This window comes from Dipodomys spectabilis, unplaced genomic scaffold, assembly GCF_019054845.1.
Source record: "Dipodomys spectabilis isolate Male_0828 unplaced genomic scaffold, ASM1905484v1 ptg000017l, whole genome shotgun sequence".
In the NCBI taxonomy this organism is placed as follows: domain Eukaryota; kingdom Metazoa; phylum Chordata; class Mammalia; order Rodentia; family Heteromyidae; genus Dipodomys; species Dipodomys spectabilis.
Genome location: NW_024870694.1, coordinates 4,252,169 through 4,271,259, shown reverse-complemented (window position 1 = coordinate 4,271,259; position 19,091 = coordinate 4,252,169). Strand labels below are relative to the sequence as shown.

Below are 19,091 nucleotides of genomic sequence, written 5' to 3'. Positions count from 1 at the left end.
GCCAAGGAGACCTAGGGTTTCTCCTATTCCATCCTGTAATGTTTTCAGGGTGTCTGCTTTTATTTTGAGGTCTTTGATCCATTTGGAGTTGATTCTGGTGCAGGGTGATATATAAGGATCTAGGCTTAGTTTTCTACAAGTGATTAACCAATTTTGCTAGCACCATTTACTGAAGAGGCTCTCTTTCTTTCATTCTATTTTCTTAGCTCCCTTATCTGAAGATTGGATGGTTATAGCTCTGTAGGTTCATTTCTGGGTTTTCAATTCTATTCCATTGTTTTGATTACTATGGCTTTGTAGTAGAGTTTGAAATCTGGTATTGATATTCCTCCAGCACTGTTCTTTCTGTTAAGGATTGTTTTTGCTATTTGGGGTCTTTTATTGTTCCATTTGAATTTTTGGATTGCCTCTTCTATTTCCTTGAAGAATGAGGTTGGAATATTGATAGGTATCCTCAGACTATTTTGGATATCTTGTTGATTGCTAATCAGTTGCAAGCAATATCACACTGTGTAGTCTTTTCAGCGGAGTCTCAAAAGTTCAGTTAACACATGGAATTGTGGAAGATTACACTGGAGTGTTGTAATGATCATTCTCCCCAGTTCATAAGGTGTTGGTGATTGGCCTTGGTTTCAGCACACCATATGGTGCTCACATGCAAAGAACAGGTAGCATCTAGAACTGTCATGGTTCTGGTCTCTAGCTGGCAAGCGTTATTTTTGGTGAGAAGGAGAACATAGGAGGGTAGCATTAACTGTGGAAGGAACATACTAGTATTAAACACTCACTGTGCCTTAGATCTAAAAGAGCTATACAGTTTTCTGAGCCCTTTAAGTCAGAAGGTAAGAGAAGCACACACTTGGTGGCACACTGCAGTTTTCATTGTAAGGGGCAGAGTTAGGTAACTTTCATACGTAAACCATCAGCCAGACAGACCACTGACAGGAGAAGGGTGTCTCTAGTTCACTGTCGTTTCTTTTCATGCCAAAGCAAATGTCTATCTCTCTACTAGCCTCTTTGAGGATCAATTGTCTCAACGCTTAAGCAAGCATCCCTGTGAAATTCAGAGAGTGTTAAGTGCTAACTGGAGGGAGCCCACCCTCCCCCCATTCCCATGCTTGGGACCACAGAATCCTTGGACTGGACTGCAGAGTGAGTTGCTTCCTTGTCCCCCACATGCTCAGCCATGTGGGTAGCTCCTGGACTGTTTGTTACCCACTGTGGTTTCATGTTATGTTTTCTGTGTCTGGAAGATTCAGTAGTATGGACAGGCCATACTTACAGAAAAATAACCCTCAAATTATAACTAGCCCACAATGAAAAGTACGCCATCTGAAGAAAAGACAAGTAAAACTATACATCTGCATAACATTCGTCTAGTGTTAATGTGTTAACTCCATGAATAGCAACATTTCCAACAGTCTGTAAGGTTCATGAAGGCAGGACTGCATCTGTTAAGTTTGCAGTCTGTTACAGATTCCTGCTATATGGTGTCTTCCAAGTGTCAAACCATGTTGGCCTTGCCTGTGGGAGTCTGACCCACAGTGCCCCACACCCAGTCCTAGGCACTGCCCCCTTCTTCCTCTCCTTTCCCTCAAACCACCATACACATAAGCATGTGTATGTGTAGGTGGTAGTTCCCTGACCATTCCTGAAAAAAATTGTCTGTTTTTTTCCATTAATCAGTTAATAATATACCTGACTCCCAAATGCCTTCTCTTGTTCCTCCCCTTAACTGATGATGTTTATGCCCTCTATGTTCTACTGTGTTATTTTAATTAAAAAGAGCCTTAGAAGTGTATATTTTTATAGCATCCAAATTGCCAGGTATAAACATATTGGCTGAGCCTGTAATGAGACCTCCTCATTTAGGTTGTCAAAAGAAGTAGGCGGTAAGTGTGGCAAGACCCCTTACTAGGGAGGCTCCACTCTACTGCGGGCTCCTCAAAAGAACATGGCACCTTCTGAGATGGATCCTAGGTTAGGAATGAAGCAGAGAGCAGTTCTGCATGCCCTCGAAAGAACAGGTCTCAAGAGTACACTCATTCATCTGATGTCATCGTCTTCCCTTCTGCGAGTTATACTGTCAGAGCATCAAGTTAAAGATCAAAGTTAGAAATCAGTAGTGCCCCAAAAGTGACCTCACTGTTTTTACCTGACATGAAATCCTTGTCAGCAGTGACCCCTTCAGGTTTTCTACTTTGAAACTCTGGAGATCTAAGAGAGATAAGAAGTGGGTTTGTAGTACAATGTACCCGAGACACTAAGTCATAGACTTGTAACCAGAACTGTCTAGTTATTCCTGAGTGGTAATGGAGGATGTAAGTCCATTCTTTGAAAACAAGCACTGAGGAATCTATTGGGTCTCAGATGGCTCCTTTTGAGGCCAAAATTAAGTCTCAACTTTTTGTTTTCATAGTAAAATAGACCCATTTTAATATTAAATCTGTGATGAAGAGCTGTAAGTGTTACAAATAGTTAACACTAGCATAGTTAACACTATGCTAGGCTGGTTCTAGTTTTAGAGATTAGTTTTTTTTCCACAGTGTTAGGACTTTAGAAGGAATGTGTGATTTTTTTTTAAACCATCAGCTGCATTCAGCAGTTTTGCAGGGCTTATACACTACCACGTACACACCTGACCACGTGCAGGGATCAGCTTCCTGCCTGTGCTTGAAAATAATTTGGTATATTAAAACATTAAATGCAAAACAAAACCAGAGACAAACACTGGAAAAAAGAAATAGTAGGAACTAAAGATTAATCTGTAGTATTGGTGATTTTTTTTGCATGCGTGCATCTGTGTGTGTGTGTATGTAAGTATGCGTGTAAGGTGTATAGTTTTTAATCTTCCCATGCATTTTTTTTTTTACTGCTGTAGTCCTGTGGTTGCTATGGAGAAGGTTGTATAGTAAGGAAGAGCACAATGAGGTTAAAAGTTCTTCTCTTTATCTGGTACAGAAATGAGAGTCCCCTACCACCCAACCTGTCTTTATGCTTTCTATCTTCAAGGGCTGGTTGCTCTTTTGTACTACAGTGTGTACTGCTGAAGGAAGAATGGCTCAATGCTGCACATGAAAATTATGCAGAGGATCTAATTTTCTTTTATTTTTATCTCTTATGCTCTGTCACAGTCATCATTATGATGTCACACATCATAATGGACAGACATAAGAGTGAATCGTTGATCTGGAAATTTTTGTTTCTTTTTTATTTGTGTATTTAAATTTTTCTTTATTTTTTTTTTAATCTGCTGACACAGGGAGGAAAAGCTTAGAGAAAGGACCTGATGTAGAACAGTTGGGATTTGTTTAATCTGCTTAGAATCACATTAATCGGGGGTCATACACTGTCAACAGTACAGTGCCCCCACCCAGCGCCTCCCTCACTCTTCCTGCTTGATTTTCTTACAACACCTTTCCTTTCAGTTAGCTTTATCTTACTATTTCTTGCTATTTTACTTTCCCCAAACGTTTCTTCTCTATTTTTTTCTTTGCATTTTATTCCCAAGCTCACTACTTTATCATGAAAAATATATTTAATCTTTAGGCTTTCTACTTGGTGCAGAATGTATTAACTCATATATCAAAATAAACATTTTCTTTTCTTTTCTTTTTTTTGGGGGCCCGGTCATGGGGCCTGAACTCTGGGCCTGGGCGCTGTCCCTCAGCTCTTCAGCTCAAGGCTAGCACTCTACCACTTGAGCCACAGCACCACTTCCGGCTTTTTTCTTTTTGCTTATGTGGTGCTGAGGAATCGAACCCAGGGCCTCATGCATGCAAGGCAAGCGCTCTATCATTGAGCCACCTTCCCAGCCCCAAAATAAACATTTTCTTAAGATATGTCTAAGAGTAATTATTTATGGCTTTAGAAGATAATGACCAATGATAATGGTGATTATAATAAATCACAGCTGTAAATATTTGCAACAATCAAAGTGTGACAATAATTTTCTTGATGTGTTTCATGCCACTGGGGACAGTTCTATGAGTGTAGGTGAATCATACTGTTTTCTTTCTTTTGCTTTTTGTTTCTCATGGCTTGTAACTTAAGGCTATCTTCCTGTGATCAGGTTTAATTCCTATTTATTAAAAGCCTCCTTTGTGTCAGGAAGTTTAATGTATACTCTTTCAAAATGTACAGTACATAGTTTTATCTCTTTTCTTAGAAGTGCCAAAATGGCTGGACTTGCTGGTGGCTCACACCTTTAATCCTAGCTACTCAGGAGATTGAGATCTGAGGATCACGGTTCAAAGCCAGCCCGGGCAGGAAACTCCGTGAGACTCTTATCTCCAATAAACCACTCAGAAAACCGGAAGTGGTGCTGTGGCTCAAGTGGTAGAGCGCTAGTCTTGAGCTGCAAAGCTGAGAGACAGCACCCATGCCCAGAGTTCAAGCCCCAGGACTGACAAAACAAAAAGTGCCAAAATGGATAACATGCCTTAAAGAGTTTAAGTTATATGTCAAGAATATACAATTCATCCATGTGACTCCTGCATTCGAAGTCTCTTCTTCCATTACCATGAATGTGTGGAGTTGGAATTAGGAAAGGTTGGGGTGGGGTTGGAATTAGGAAAGGTTCTGCAGTCACTGTAGACATTGACTGGATCCAAGCTCCATAGGATGAATAATCAGATCATCTCCCAGTCTTATAGTGCTTAGAACAGTTCTTGGCAACAAGTTGATGAACAGCATCAAGTATACATAAGGGATTTACTGTATTATGGTTTGGAGGAACTGGAAATATAATTGCTATTTAGAAACTGAGTGAGGAAAACCTATGATAAAAGAATTTGAGGTATCATGACAGTTTCAAAGAAGGGCAGGATGCTTTAGGGAAAGAGAAGTGTAACCAGTTTAGGAAGTCAAGAGGATTTTGAAGTCAAGGATGGGTCAGACTTAGAAGGATGCAGAAGAAAAAAGAGAGAATACAAGAAGAGACACTACGAATCTTGAATGTGAAAGCCCTGTGAGCATATTGCTGAACCTGAGTAAAGTCTGCTGTGAAAGAAAGTGCTGGAGAGGTAGGCCATCCTTGGACCTTGGTAAGACCTTGGATATTATGGAAAATTCTTGGGTACATTGTTAGGATCCAAATATGAGGCCATAGTGTCTCTCCCTGTATTCTCAAAGGACAGATAGCAAAATCTCGATTTCCACATTTCATAGCTCTTTATAAAAAAAAATGTTTCATGCCCTGAAGAATGCTTTAAACTAGTCAGGAGTTTAACTAGCACTGACACAAGCATATCCAAAAAAGAATTGAGAAACAATTTAAAAATAGGGATCAGTTTGGAAAGACACTGATATTGATGAACAAGAATAAAATACTTCAGTGGAGCCATTTTTATCAAGAATTGGTTTCAGAATATAACATCCTTCCTGATGGCTTCAGATGGCTTTATTTGTTCATAAATAACTCTACTTGTTGATTTAGCCACTTTTATCATATGAATGCTTCATTAAACAAATGGAGCTTGCTCATTATAGCCAAGTGGGCTGTATTCAACCAAGTGGGGAAGTTGAGAGTAAAGGCTTGTATTTAACAGCAAAGGCCATTACTCTGGCCTCTTGCCATCTGGAAACTCTAGATAGCATTTCCCAATATAAGCCTTCAATCTGGTAACCAGACTGACAGGGTCATTTGATTACAGTGTTACGATGTCAGACAGGCCTACCAAAGTATAAATCACTCTGTAAATAAATCTAAACCAGGAAAGAAGTATGCTTTCTTCTCAGCCTAGACATTATCCAAGTTGAAAGACTATATTCTTCAAAAGTTCTTCAGAAAACTAAGCAGTAAGGAATTTTGATTGTTTTCCCCACCTTGAAAAGGGTCAGTCTCTCAGAAGCTCAGATCTGACTAGTGAGTTACAGCTGTAGTGAAAAAAAAATCCTGAAGCAGTGATAAAGCGGCCTATTGATTCTGTCAGTCCCCCCCCCATCCCCCCACGCCCGCCCTCCCAGATCCTCCCCCCCCCCCCCCCCCCCCCCCCCCCCCGTCCCCAATCCCTTGTCTTGCCTCTAGACTGAAATTAGGAGATGGGGAGAAAGGAACCAGACAAAAATAGACTTGAGACATTAAGATTTATTTAAAAGTTGTGCTTATTAATCCCAGGCTCAAAAAGGTTTGCAAGAAACCTATACATAAACTATACGTTTATTTTCTTTTAATCAAGTCGGCTTTACATATGAAACTCTTTTCTTAACCAGTGTGGTGGGAAATTTACCATCAATCATTGGAACTTCCCTTTCTATATTGAAAGGTTTTGAACACTGCAAGAACTCTGGAGTAACTGGTAATAGTCCCTTGTTCAAGCTTTGGTGTTGTTTGAAGTCTTATGCGCCTCTCACCAAGGAACTTGAACTTGTCATTGCTCTCCCATAAGATCCTTTTCTCCTTTCTTGGTGATTTTTCTCCCTCCTCAGTGGGCTTTGGCCTCACAGGAGATTGGAGCCCATCTGGTATTGAGCAAAGCCTGTGGGGTGAGGGAATTACAGAGAGGACTAGCCAAGGATACTTCATTTTATGGTAGTTACCTTTGTATAGCAACAATAAAACATGCCATGTAAGATGACATGAAATGTAGTAATTTGGAAGTGATCTTGTAAGTTGATTACTATACAAAACCAGTGTGTAATAGGACCTTACATAGTCATAAAATTAGCCATGTTATAATAATTTCATTTAGTGTTGTATTGATGGCCAAAATATGATTTAATTACAGTTATCACAGATATTATGTTTTTAGTTCCCATGGAAGTTTTAAAAAAGATAATATAAATATTAAGGTAGATCATTTCATCTAAGTAAAATTTTCTTAGATTCAAAGGAAAAATGTTTTTCTTAAATCATAGCAATATTAGAGAATTGGGCTCCTTATTTTCCTTCAGAAAACAGGACATAGTGTAAAAGTTTAATATTGTGAAGTTTAATTCCATTTGATAGAGCTGTAACACTTAACTTGAATACATCAGATTTATAATACACATAGTGACAACACTTGCGAGTGCTGATATGAAAAATTGAGGCAACGGGGTAATGTATGTCTCCCAAAGAGCCATAAGGTCTTTGGATGCTTGTTCCAGCAGTGGGCTGATCCTGAGAGACTAATGAGCACATGCCTCATAGACATCAGAGAATACTCTTCTGTGAATCCTCAATCTGAATGCCTAGACCAGTCCTCATTCCGAGCTTCCTAGCATCTAGCTCTGTTAGGCATGTGAGGTGATGTCACCTTATTTTAGTCTTGTGCCAGGCAGGTTATATAAAGCATCCTTGGTCAGTTCTCTTGGCTATAGTGTGGAAGATCCCTCTTAGGATCTTTTAAGAATCTGCTACCAGCTTCTTTTTCTCTACTCATGTACTTCTTGGTCTGGCATAATATGAGTTTCTATCTGCTTTAAATCTTGAGAAATAGGTCTAAAGAAAGAGGATGGACAACTGTAATTTATTATTTCACCTCCTCAGAGGAAACACGGCCCTGTACTTTATGTCTTTTTTTAAATTTAATTGCTAAGAGTCATTCAGAATTCATGAGTTGACTTAAATTTACTTGGATGAAAGTACTAAGAAAAGACTCAAGTCGGCAAAATGCTACCAATTCAGCTCTTAAATTATGTATTTTACATGTAAATATTGCAAATTGTAGGATGTTTTAAGTGAATTTTTAATCCAATATTTAACATTAAAGTTTAAATTCTTGCCTAGAATTTCAAACATAGAAATACACTCTAAAGGAAATAGGGTTTTTGGTTGCTTGATTATAGGATGTTAGACATTTAAAATGTGAAAAATACCCATTTCTCTCCATTTTTACAGTAAGAAAATTTTGATTATATTTAGTATGATCAATATGTCGAAGAAAATAATCATAAGGGAATGTTATCCATCTTTCACTTTTCTCTAAATTGATTTGAGCTAGTTCCTCCTTTTCCTAGATGAATACTAAAGCAAGTTGTACAACTTGTCTGATTTCTCCAAACTTAAAATAGGAAAATCTTAATTTATATACTGATATATATATACAGTATTTAATGTATATATGTATAATTCCCAGAATGCTAGAGATATACCTTCTAGGGATTCAGGGGTCTTAACAGCTTCTTTCCAGTGAGCCCCATTGGGAGGGCATCTTGAGCAGAACCTGAGACAGTCTGGCACAGCTCTGACATGTCCTCACATCAGGTCCTAATGCTTTTTGGGCATGTAGGCCTCCTTTCATGGTGGCAGTGGAATGGATCTTAGAGTATACTGCTGCTTTGCTTTAAAAATTCAATCTGTTAGCAGTGAGGAGATGGAGTTCTTGTAGTTCTAGTGAGCAGTGAAGAGAGGCCTCTTAGAAAAAAACACTGATCAGAATCCCTGCACATGATACCCTACTCGAAGGGGTTGTTCACATTTTCTATGACTGCAGGAACACATGATCACAAGCAAAGTAGCTTCTGCACTAACAATTTACCACACAGCACTCAGGAATACAGGCCTCAAATCAAAGGGCCTGCACCATTTGCCTCTTGATCAGGGCCGCCAAAAAGAATCTCTCTGCACAGTCACCCTTTTCCTTTTTATTCTGGCTGTGGAAAAGTGTTTGGCTCTTCAAGTTATCCTCTAGATTTCTGCCTTATTTTTTACATGATATCTTTCTGTACACTTCATGAAAAAAAATTTTCTCTGTGCAGTGTCATTAGAGGTTTCTTTCTACCCATAGTCATTATTCCTGGTGTAGCCTTTACATTATTCATCTTGTTGCCAGCCATCTTCTTTGTGAAAATTCCCCAGGATAACTGAGAGTATTTTAAAACTCTCTTTGGTGTCTTGTGTATGATATCTTAAGGTCCTAGCTAATTATTTAAAGTTCTTCTTGGTCTGACATAATATGAGTTTCTGTCTGCTTTAAATCTTGAGAAATAGGTCTAAAGAAAGAGGATAGACAACTCTAATTTATCATTTCATCTCAGAGGAAACATGGCCCTGTACTTTATGTCTTTTTTTTTTTTTTTGGGTCTGGTCGTGGGGCCTGAACTCTGGGCCTGGGTGCTGTCCCTCAGCTCTTCAGCTCCAGGCTAGCGCTCTACCACTTGAGCCACAGCGCCACTTCCGGCTTTTTTTTCTTTTTGCTTATATGGTGCTGAGGAATCAAACCCAGGGCCTCAGGCATGCAAAGCAAGCGCTCTACCACTGAGCCACCTTCCCAGCCCCTACTTTATGTCTTTTAAAGAGAATTCCGATAAGTGGAAGTTGTCAGAATTTCTGATAAATAGGAAAAACAGTGTGTTTCTGTCAAATGTTTCTCTCTATTAGAAAAAGAATAGAGCCAGGTATATTGATGAATTTTTTTATTGCTCAATATGATCCCATTCGTAAATAACTTCCAATGTGTAATGTCATAGGTGATAGTATTATCCTAATTTGCTTTCTGAGATATGATCTTTGGAAGAATTTGGTATGGTAGAAAGCATGCTTTATGGGCAGCCAAAGATGATGTCCTGGTCCTGTTCTTAAGACCTTAAGCAAATGTCTCTTTGGATCCTAATATTTTCATGGGGAAATTGAGAGATTAGACTAAATCAATTTCATGACATGTTTATTGACTGTACTGTGTACTACCTTGGACTTCTCACTACACAGGGTGATGATCTGATAAATAATCACTGATGAAAGCGTGACTCTATTCATGTTAGTGTTTTGACTGTGAGAGTGTGAGAGGCTGATCTGCACCGAGGTCAGGGAAAATCCTTCAGTAAGAAGATAACATTTGAACAAATAAGAAGGATCAGTAGTGTGTTGGTCAGGGTACTGTAGAGGAGCTGAAGCATAAAAGAGTGTTCATTAGTTTATTAAATTGGCTTATATAATTGGAGGTTGGGTAGTCAAATGGCAGTCCACATTGAAGATACAGAAAACCTGGTAAGCTGCTCAGTCTAAGCTGCTAGAAGCCTCAGAACAAGAGGATCAATGATGTACCCCAGTCCAAGGCTGCAGGTCTGAAATCTCTTTGGTAGGTCAATGCTGGGAGTCCACATTGAATGGCTAAAGAGGCTAGAATCTTACATCCATGGTTGATAGCAGCAGTGAGTTAACTGCTATTGAGTTACTGTTTCCCATGTCAGGCTTCTCTGGAAACATCCTCAAACATACACACAGAGCTGTGCTTTACTGCTGTGAGGAGACTTTCAATCTAGGTTGGTTGACATTCAAGATCAGCCATCAGAGAGGGTTACTAAATAAAAGCGTTGGAGTTTAGAGCAACACGAATTAGACAGGAAAGATTTAGGATAGAGCAAAGGCCCTAATTCAATAAGTTAAGTCGATAAATAATGTTAGATGATATATTGGGTTTAACAGATGATAAGAGACAAGAGAAAGATTTCTGAATTTTGAGCTTATCCTAGTTAGTCCTGTTTGAACCATTTCCCCACCATAGGGAACACCAGAAAGGAGCCAGGAATATGGAGGGAAGAGGATCTGATCCCCAAGAAATTGACTGGAAGTGCCTTTGAGATAGGTATGTGGAGGTGTCTGGGAGGGCTGCTGGATATAGGAAAAGAGGTTTGGGCTAGAGAGAGAAACTCGGAAAAGCTACTGGCATTTAAATGAGAATTGAATTCGTGATAGTAGATGAGATTCTGTAGGGAAAGTTCAGAATTAGAAGTCAAAGCGGTCTTTGATAGGAACAACATTCTATATCACGTGGAGAGAAGTGAGACAGCAGAGGCGACTGGGAATTATCTGTGGAGATGGGAAGAAAACCAGAGGTGAGCTCTGTTACTGAAGCTGAAGAGAAAGTACTTTTCAAGCAGGGGCGGGGATTGGAGGGGGTTCATCTCTAGTATATGCTCCTGAGAATCTTGTTATTTTAAAGGTTACACAATCAGTAGGAGGTGTTTGGAAAATCCAGGGGAGCTGTTTTTCAGAAGTGGTAGGCAAAGAATAGATTGCAGACTGGGAGCAGAGTCCAGAAGACTGAGTACAAACAGTTCTTTCAAAAGATTAGCATGAAGAGAGAAAGAGGGCAGACCCTGGAGAGGACTGGAGAGGGTAGGAAGGTAAAAACTTGTTTTCAGTCGAAAAGCTTAAGCATATTTAAAGGCCCAAGGATGGAATTCAAAGTTCACATGAGGGGTTAGCCCCAGAGAACCTCTCACGTAATGGGAGAGAGGGAGGAGATGGGACAAACAACCTGATTTGTAGGTTTCCATGCAGGCAATAGAATGAATTCTTATACAATAGTTTGTAATGATTCTTATGTAAAAGTTCATCTGGTTTCCAGTATTTGTGTGTGTGTGTGTGTGTGTGTGTGTATGTGTACAATATGGTAATGCTCTTTGTGGAATGATTTTTTTTGTGTTGAGTGGTATACTAAGATGTGTGTTTTCTATAGAGAAGCTGTTTGGGTTTGAATCCAGGCAGAACTGCTGTCTATCTACTTTCTAGATTTTGTGACCTTGGAGTTAGTTTTACAATTTTCTCTGGGCCTCCAGTTTTCCTGAGATAGGCATATCCCATCAGCAGATGTCTGTGTGGGATGAAAAGAGCAGATCTGTGACAAATGCTTGGTGTGGCGTGGTATGTGTGTGTGGTCCGCTTACCTGGATGTCAGCCAGAATAGTTGGAGTCATAGTTCCAGTCATTGTCCACATCTGGTACAGCCCTCAGCAGCAGCAGATCCCTTTGATGATAAGATGATAGCAGGGACATACCCCATGGAGAGATAAGCCACAGACTTACAGATAACTGACTTCTTGGGCGAGGAAGGGTGTGGGGCACCTAGCTGATTAGATGCAAGACTATTTCAACCCTGCCCTGTTCTGCACAACTTCATCCACATCTTTGTAAGTTCTCAAGCAGCGTTAACCATATACAGCTGCTCTCTCTTGGCTTCTGCTGCCCCAGAGGCTTGTCATCTGCCAGCAGGACGCCTCTGCCTTAGCAGCTCCTGCTGCTGTTCTCTGGATCTTGTCTCCCACGTACCTTGGTTTGGTAGTTCCAGCTACACCTTTGTTTCATTTCTTAGTTTACTGGTCTATACTGGTTATTATTTTTTCTTTTTAAGATTTGTATAAAAATCGTGTGAGTTGCACTTTCAACTGGTGAGTAGCAGAAGTGGTTGGTGAGGACAGAGGATAGGAGGTTATACCTCATCCTATATGGTGACAAACATGCCCTTGGTTTGGTATATCCTCTGACGAATGCAGTGATGCTGTTACCACCCTGGTTTCCAAACTTACCATTTATTTATCTGTTTGTTTGTAAGGTAGGCTTTCTCTCTGTAGTTCAGGCTACAATCTTGTCTTAACCTTCTGAGTTTGGGAGTTATAGGCAGGTACTACCATGTTCCTGACAATCTTACGTCTCTATCATAAATTTGCTGTGCTATATGTTAGCTTGTCTACTTCCACAGTCAACTTGCACCCTGATAAAGTAGCTCATGCTTGTATTCATTGCCGGTTGCATGACCCAGTCATCTTCTCTTTCTCTAAATTCTGAGATTCTTTGAACTTTCTTTTTAGAACTAAGAGACTTTGCCTAGAAACAGACTTTTTTTCTGACCTTATCAAGTTCTTTATATTCTATCACAGATGGCTCACTTTGTGAAGTATTTTACTCTGCAAAATTAACTCCTGAGAACATGATCAGACTGTGAAGAACATGAAGTTCTATAGAAGGAAAGTGTTATGTACATTGATAAAAATTAACTGTAGTCATAACAGTATGTTGTCATGCCACTTTTGGGGGAGAATTGATATATTAGCATTTGAAATAAAGCAGTTGAGTTGTTGCCCTGGACTTTGTATATTTTTCATGATATACACCAATAGAATAGCTGCTTGGTAGGGTCTTCCTTGATCTATTTTAGTGGCACTTTATTTCTATGTTCTTCCATCATTGAAGGGACACAGCCATTTCTCTGCCCAAGTGATAAGCAAGGTTTTGACTTCCCAGGAGCCCTGATGAGTCAATGTTTTCCTTCTTTGAATTTTAATAGTCTCATTGAGGTATAATTTACATTCTACAAAACTAACCCATTTACCGGTGATTTCTGCTAAATTTATGAGTTGTACATGCATTACAAGTATTTACTTTTAGAAGTTTTCCATCACCTTAAAAATGTCTCATTAAGTCTATTTGTATTAAGCCGGACTCCTTCCCTACCAGCCGAGACAGCCAGTAATCTTCCTCCTCCTCTCCAGTTTTGCCTTTCTACACAGTAGGTATGGGAAGTCAAATGTTGTTCAGGGTTTAGATCTGGTTTTGTTCATTTAGCAAAAATATTTTTAATTCCTAATCAAAGGGGTAAATTTATTTTTAAAGAATTCTATTAGCATAAGTTAATTGCACAAAGAGAGTTCATTGTGATATCTATAGCATGCATATAATATACTTGGACCAAACTCATCCTGTATATATTATTTAGCTTCTCTCTTTCCTCTCTTCTTTTCAACATTTTTTTGGTCGCTTTCATGATCATTTAGCAGAATATATAGTATATTATATATGTATGTATATATTTTTCTTGCTGATTTTGGACCTAGTGCTGTCCTTGGGCATTTTTTCCTCAAGGCTAGCACTCTACTACTTGAGCCACAGCTCCACTTCTGGCTTTTTGGTAGAATTGGAGATAAGAGTTTTACAGACTTTCTTGCCTGGGCTGGCTTCAAACTTCGATGACAAATCTCAGCGTCCTGAGTAGCTAGGATTACAGACAGCCACCAGTGCCCTGAAGAGCAGACTATTTTTGAGAGGCTCAATCATCTAATAACATGTATCAGTAGTTTTGATGTTCTTTATATCTAAATAGCATTTTTTTGTTATATGGTTACACTTCATTTTGTTCATTCATTCACCAGTAGTAGATGGATCCTTGTTTTATTTCTCTTTCACCATGCATGATATAAATACTGCCACTTTGAATATTCATGAACAAGCCTTTGGGTAGAAGTATGTTTAATTTTACTTGGGTAGGTTCCTAAGCAATTGTATTACTGTGTTGTAATAGTACACACACACACACACACACACACACACACACACACACACACACACACACACAATTTTTTAAGAAACAGACTATTCTCCAAAGTAGTCGTACTATTTTACTTTCCTATCGGCAGTGCATAAAATGCTGATTTCTTTAAATCCTCATTAGTATTTGGTTATTTTGATTGTAACCATCCCAGTGGATGTGCATTGGTATCTTATTGTGGTTTTAGTGTGAATGTCTCTTTCAAATCAGGTTGTCTTTTTAATTGAGTTGTCTACTTCTTTATACATTCTGGATGTAAGTCCTTTTCATATAATTTATAATAAAACTGTATTTTCTTAAATCTTTTGAACTACAAAGTTCTTTACTTTAAGGTCAGATTTACTAACTTGTTTTCTTGTATGAGATACGATGTTGTAACATACCTTTGACTGGTCCAAAGTAACTAGATTCCTTCTCTTTATTTATATAAATTTTATATGTTTATCTTCATTAAGGTTTATGAGCACAGAAAGTTGATTTTGTATATTCTGGGTTGAAATTGTCTTTCTTGATCTCTCTATATAGTTACAGTATATTGTCCCAGCACCATTTGTTGAAAAGCAAAATTTCTAGTCTTTTTTATTTTTTAATATTTTTTTTAATTGTGAAAATACCATACAGAGGGGTTACAATTACATGAGCAAGGGAATGAGTACATTTCTTATCAAGCATTGTTGCCTCCTCCTTTGTTTTTCCGCTACCATCCCTGCCCTCCCATCTCCATGACTACATTCCACCCCCCTTTTCTTTTTTATTAATAACTATTTTTTATTGTAAAAAAAAAGTAAGAGGGGTTACAATTATGAGCAAGGAAATGAGTACAATTCTTATCAAGCATTGTTGCCTCCTCCTTTGAATTTCTAGTCTTTTCTCCATTTAATTGTCTTGAACCTTGGTTGAAAAGTATTCAGACATAAGTATGAGGGTCTGTTTCCACATTCTTGGTCCTGGACCATTTGTCTATAAGTCTCTTCTTATGTTAGTACCAGCTGTCCTGATTACTGTAGGTTTGCAACAAATTTCTAATCATGTAGCACTGTTTCACTCACCTTTGTTAGTATTTTCAAATTCTCTTTTGGTCATTCTCATTCTTCATGTCTGCAAAAGTCAAGAGGAATTTTGAATTAAATTGCCCAGAGATCAAAGTGGGGAGAACTGACATCTTGATATGATTGAGTCTTTCAATTCATGAATGTTGTATATCTTTCACTTATTTAGGCTAACAGATTTCTTTCATTAGTGTTCTAAATGCAGTTTTTATCATGTATATTTCTCACATATTTGTTTGATTTATGTATTTGTAAGTTTCTTAGCTTACTGTTGAATGATGCTTAATGCTGTTAATGATGCTTTTAAAAATTAACTTTATTTCTCATCTTTTATCACCATTTATAACTTTTGCCAAAGTCCCACCAGTAGAAATTCCCCTGCATTTTACTCGAATTTGGTTAAATACTGAGGATAATGTTACACAAGAGAACCTCTAATGTTTTCCAACTGTAGAGGCAAAGGAATGATCTATTTGATCATTAAGTAAGTCATTAAGTAAGACAGTCATACCTTTCTGATCACATTATCAACGATAATATGATAAAATAAAACAAGCTGATCTTCTTGAGGGGTTTTGAGCTGTCAGGAAAGAGAAAGCTGCTAACCGTGCTTTCCTTTCTCTGTAGGTGTTGCAGTGTCTCTGGAAGTATCAGAGAGTCCTGGGAGTATCCAGGTGGCCCGGGGTCAGACTGCAGTCCTGCCCTGCACTTTCTCTACCAGTGCTGCCCTTATTAACCTCAATGTCATTTGGATGGTCATTCCTCTCTCGAATGCTAACCAACCTGAGCAGGTACTGCAGTTCCATGTTATGCTGCCCCTCGCCTTTAATCTTTACTGAAGAGGTGGGTGGGAGAGCATCCTGAGTGAAGTTTCGATTCCTAGAAGAAGGTGGCGTCTTCAGTGTGCCTGTGCTATTTTAGGTCCTCCCTTCTGTGGGTTATTAATCAACTATCAGGGGAGGCTAGCCTCTTTTTAAAGGATGTCATCATCATCACCAAGTATTAAGATTAAGAATCTTAGTAGATCTGAAACTAGAACCTGGGATTAAAAAGAAAGATTTAAAGAAGAAATTTTACATATGAAAATAGGAAAATGCCAAGACAGTAAAGGCCAGGTCTATATTTTGTGTTGTTTGTTATGGCAGTACTAGGGCTTGAACTCAAGGCTTCATGCTCACTTGACTTTCTTGCTCATAGCTGGAGCTCTACTATTTGAGCCATAAGTACAGTTTAGCTGCTTTGCTGGTCATTTTGGACATGGAATCTCAGAGACTTTTCTGCTTTGTTTGGCTATGAACTGTCATCTTCCAGGTCTCAGCTTTCCAAGTAGCTAGGATTACAGTCATGAACCATTGGTGCTTGGCTTATGCATGGTCGATTCTGTCAGGAAAGGGCTGACATTAACACAAGTGAGTGACTGTACTTTTTAAGTGACAATTAGATATTAATACTTAATGTGTTGAATTAGTTTCATAAGTATCTAAAAATTAGGCTTACTAGCCAACAGTCTCTCTCTCATAAATTACAATGTGTCACACAAAAGAATGTACATGAAAATAGAAGCTGTTCTCAATTAACAGAATATATGACAAGGAAAAGAGTCATCATTTGTGATAACCACTGTAGAAAATAATGCTCAAAAAATTAATGAGTTGTGATAAAGGCCACACCGCTTTTTGCAAAGGTAACAATTCCATGAAGGTTTTCTGCTTCAATGAACTTAGTAATACTTAAAATTTTTTCTAAATTGAAATTTTGAATATCAAATTTAGTGGAAACCTATTTTGTTTCTTGAAGCTATTTAATATTGTAGTTAAACTATGCCTTTAAGATTATTTTGTTCAACCTCATATTTTTTTTTTCAGTGATGGAGAAGATGTAAGAATAGAACTTGGCCTACAGTTCTTTACATACACAGTTGTGAACCTTTTCTGACAGTTTTTGATATTTGGTCTATAACTACGATCAATCATTTTGTTGTCTAAGAACTATGAAAATGGCAATGCTAACTTTTCCTTTCCTTTGATAAACTGTTTATGAATTGATAGCATTTCTATGTTCTGATGAATTATATAAGGAAAATATGTTCTCTTTAAAGATACCTGTTGGATAGGTACAATAACGAAATGCTGGGGACAACTGTTAGAAATATATTTTCCTAACATTTCATGCAGGAATATTTGGTTTGCCTACTGGCTAGTTATTATATATCTGGGAGAAAGGACACAACAACCAGTTTATTAATTTTGTGTTTTTTTGTAGGTCATTCTGTATCAGGGTGGACAGATGTTTGACGGTGCCCCCCGGTTCCATGGTAGGGTAGGATTTACAGGCACCATGCCAGCCACCAACGTCTCTATCTTCATTAACAACACTCAGCTCTCAGATACAGGCACCTACCAGTGTTTAGTCAACAACCTTCCTGACCGAGGGGGGAGGAACATTGGGGTCACTGGCCTCACAGTGCTAGGTGAGTGATGGAACTGCCCAGCCTCTTGGACCACTTAGGAATCTGCTGTCTGATGTGTTTGCTTTTGCCTTTCCTTCTACACCCTCAATGTGGTTGTGCTCCTTTCCTGACCTCAGACTCTACCCCTTCTCTACGTCTCTGTGTTTTCTATACAGGCTTCCCACCGATTTCTTAATTTCAGGTGGTCTGACCTATTTCATCGTGTTTTCTGATGGTACAAATTACTTGGTACAAATTACTATCAGAAATGAACCTCTATTTTTGGGGGTGGGGGTCCGATCGTGGGGCCTGAACTCTGGGCCTGGGCGCTGTCCCTCAACTCTTCAGCTCAAGGCTAGTGCTCTACCACTTGAGCCACAGCGCCACTTCTGGCTTTTTCTGCTTATGTGGTGCTGAGGAATCGAACCCAGGGCCTCATGCATGCAAGGCAAGCACTCTACCACTGAGCCACCTTCCCAGCCCTGAACTTCTATTTTTTTAAAGAATATTTTAGTGGATATTTTACTTTTATTTTTAAATTAATATGCATTTATAACATGAGGAGGCTTCATTGTGATATTATATACATCATGCAGAGTACATTTTGAACAAATAAACTCTTCTACTGTATTGCTTTTCATATACATGCCATATTATATTGGCTGATTCTAGGTCATAAACCAAGCATCAATAAACATGGATGTGCAGAACCTCTATTTTTTTAAGCTTTTACAGGACAGATGCTTTTGTTGAGAACAAATTAAGTCATTATAATTTTGAGTGCAGAACAGTGGTTTCAGCATATAGTATTTCCTCTGAAACAGAGTACAGTCCCACCAATTCAGATTAGACCTGTTGTCCTGAGTAGTGTGTGTGTGTGTGTGTGTGTGTGTGTGTGTGTGTGTGTGTACATGTGTGTTATTCTTGGGTTTGAACTTAGGGCCTGGGTGCTGTCCATGAGGTTTTTTATACAAGGCAAGTATTCTACCACTTATGGCACAGCTCTCTTCTGCTGGTTAATTGGAGATAAGAGTCTCACAGAGTTTTCTGCCTGGGCTGGATTCGAGTTGTGATCCTTAGATCTTGCCCTTTTGAGTAGCTAGGATTACAGGCATGAGCCACAGGTGCTCAGCCTGTCCTAAGTAATTTTAATAATTTCATCTTATTCTCACAGCTATCCTTGCTTGAATAATAAAGATTATATCTTCATACCAAGGACCAAATAGATTTAGAGCCTTCGGTCATAAGACAATGAATAGTACATGTTAAAATTTTGCTCTCGGCTGGGCACCAGTGGCTCATGCCTGTAATCCTAGCTACTCAGGAGACTGAGATCTGAGGGTCACAGTTCAAAGCCAGCCTGGGCAGGAAAGTCCATGAGACTCTTATCTCTAATAAACCACTAGAAAACCAGAAGTGGTGCTGTGGCTCAAGCGACAGAGCACTCGCCTTGAGCTGAAGAGCTCAGAGAGAGCTCCCAAGCCCAGAGTTCAAGCCCCACGACCAAGAAAAAAATTTTTTTTCTCTCATACTCAAACTAGCACTCTTTCTGTCAAGCTGTGCTGT

At 38.9% G+C, this 19,091-nt stretch overlaps 1 protein-coding gene across 3 annotated transcripts in view; it reads left to right on the top strand.

Annotated features, from left to right (window-relative positions):
- The window catches only part of Igsf11 (immunoglobulin superfamily member 11), a 118,579-nt gene that overhangs the window by 84,437 nt on the left and 15,051 nt on the right, over positions 1–19,091 (top strand). For all 3 annotated transcript variants that reach the window (XM_042669430.1, XM_042669440.1, XM_042669449.1), the window contains exons 2-3: positions 15,704–15,867; positions 17,339–17,546. In XM_042669430.1, coding sequence (XP_042525364.1) covers positions 15,704–15,867; positions 17,339–17,546 — 372 coding nt within the window. The remainder of the gene's footprint in view (positions 1–15,703; positions 15,868–17,338; positions 17,547–19,091) is intronic.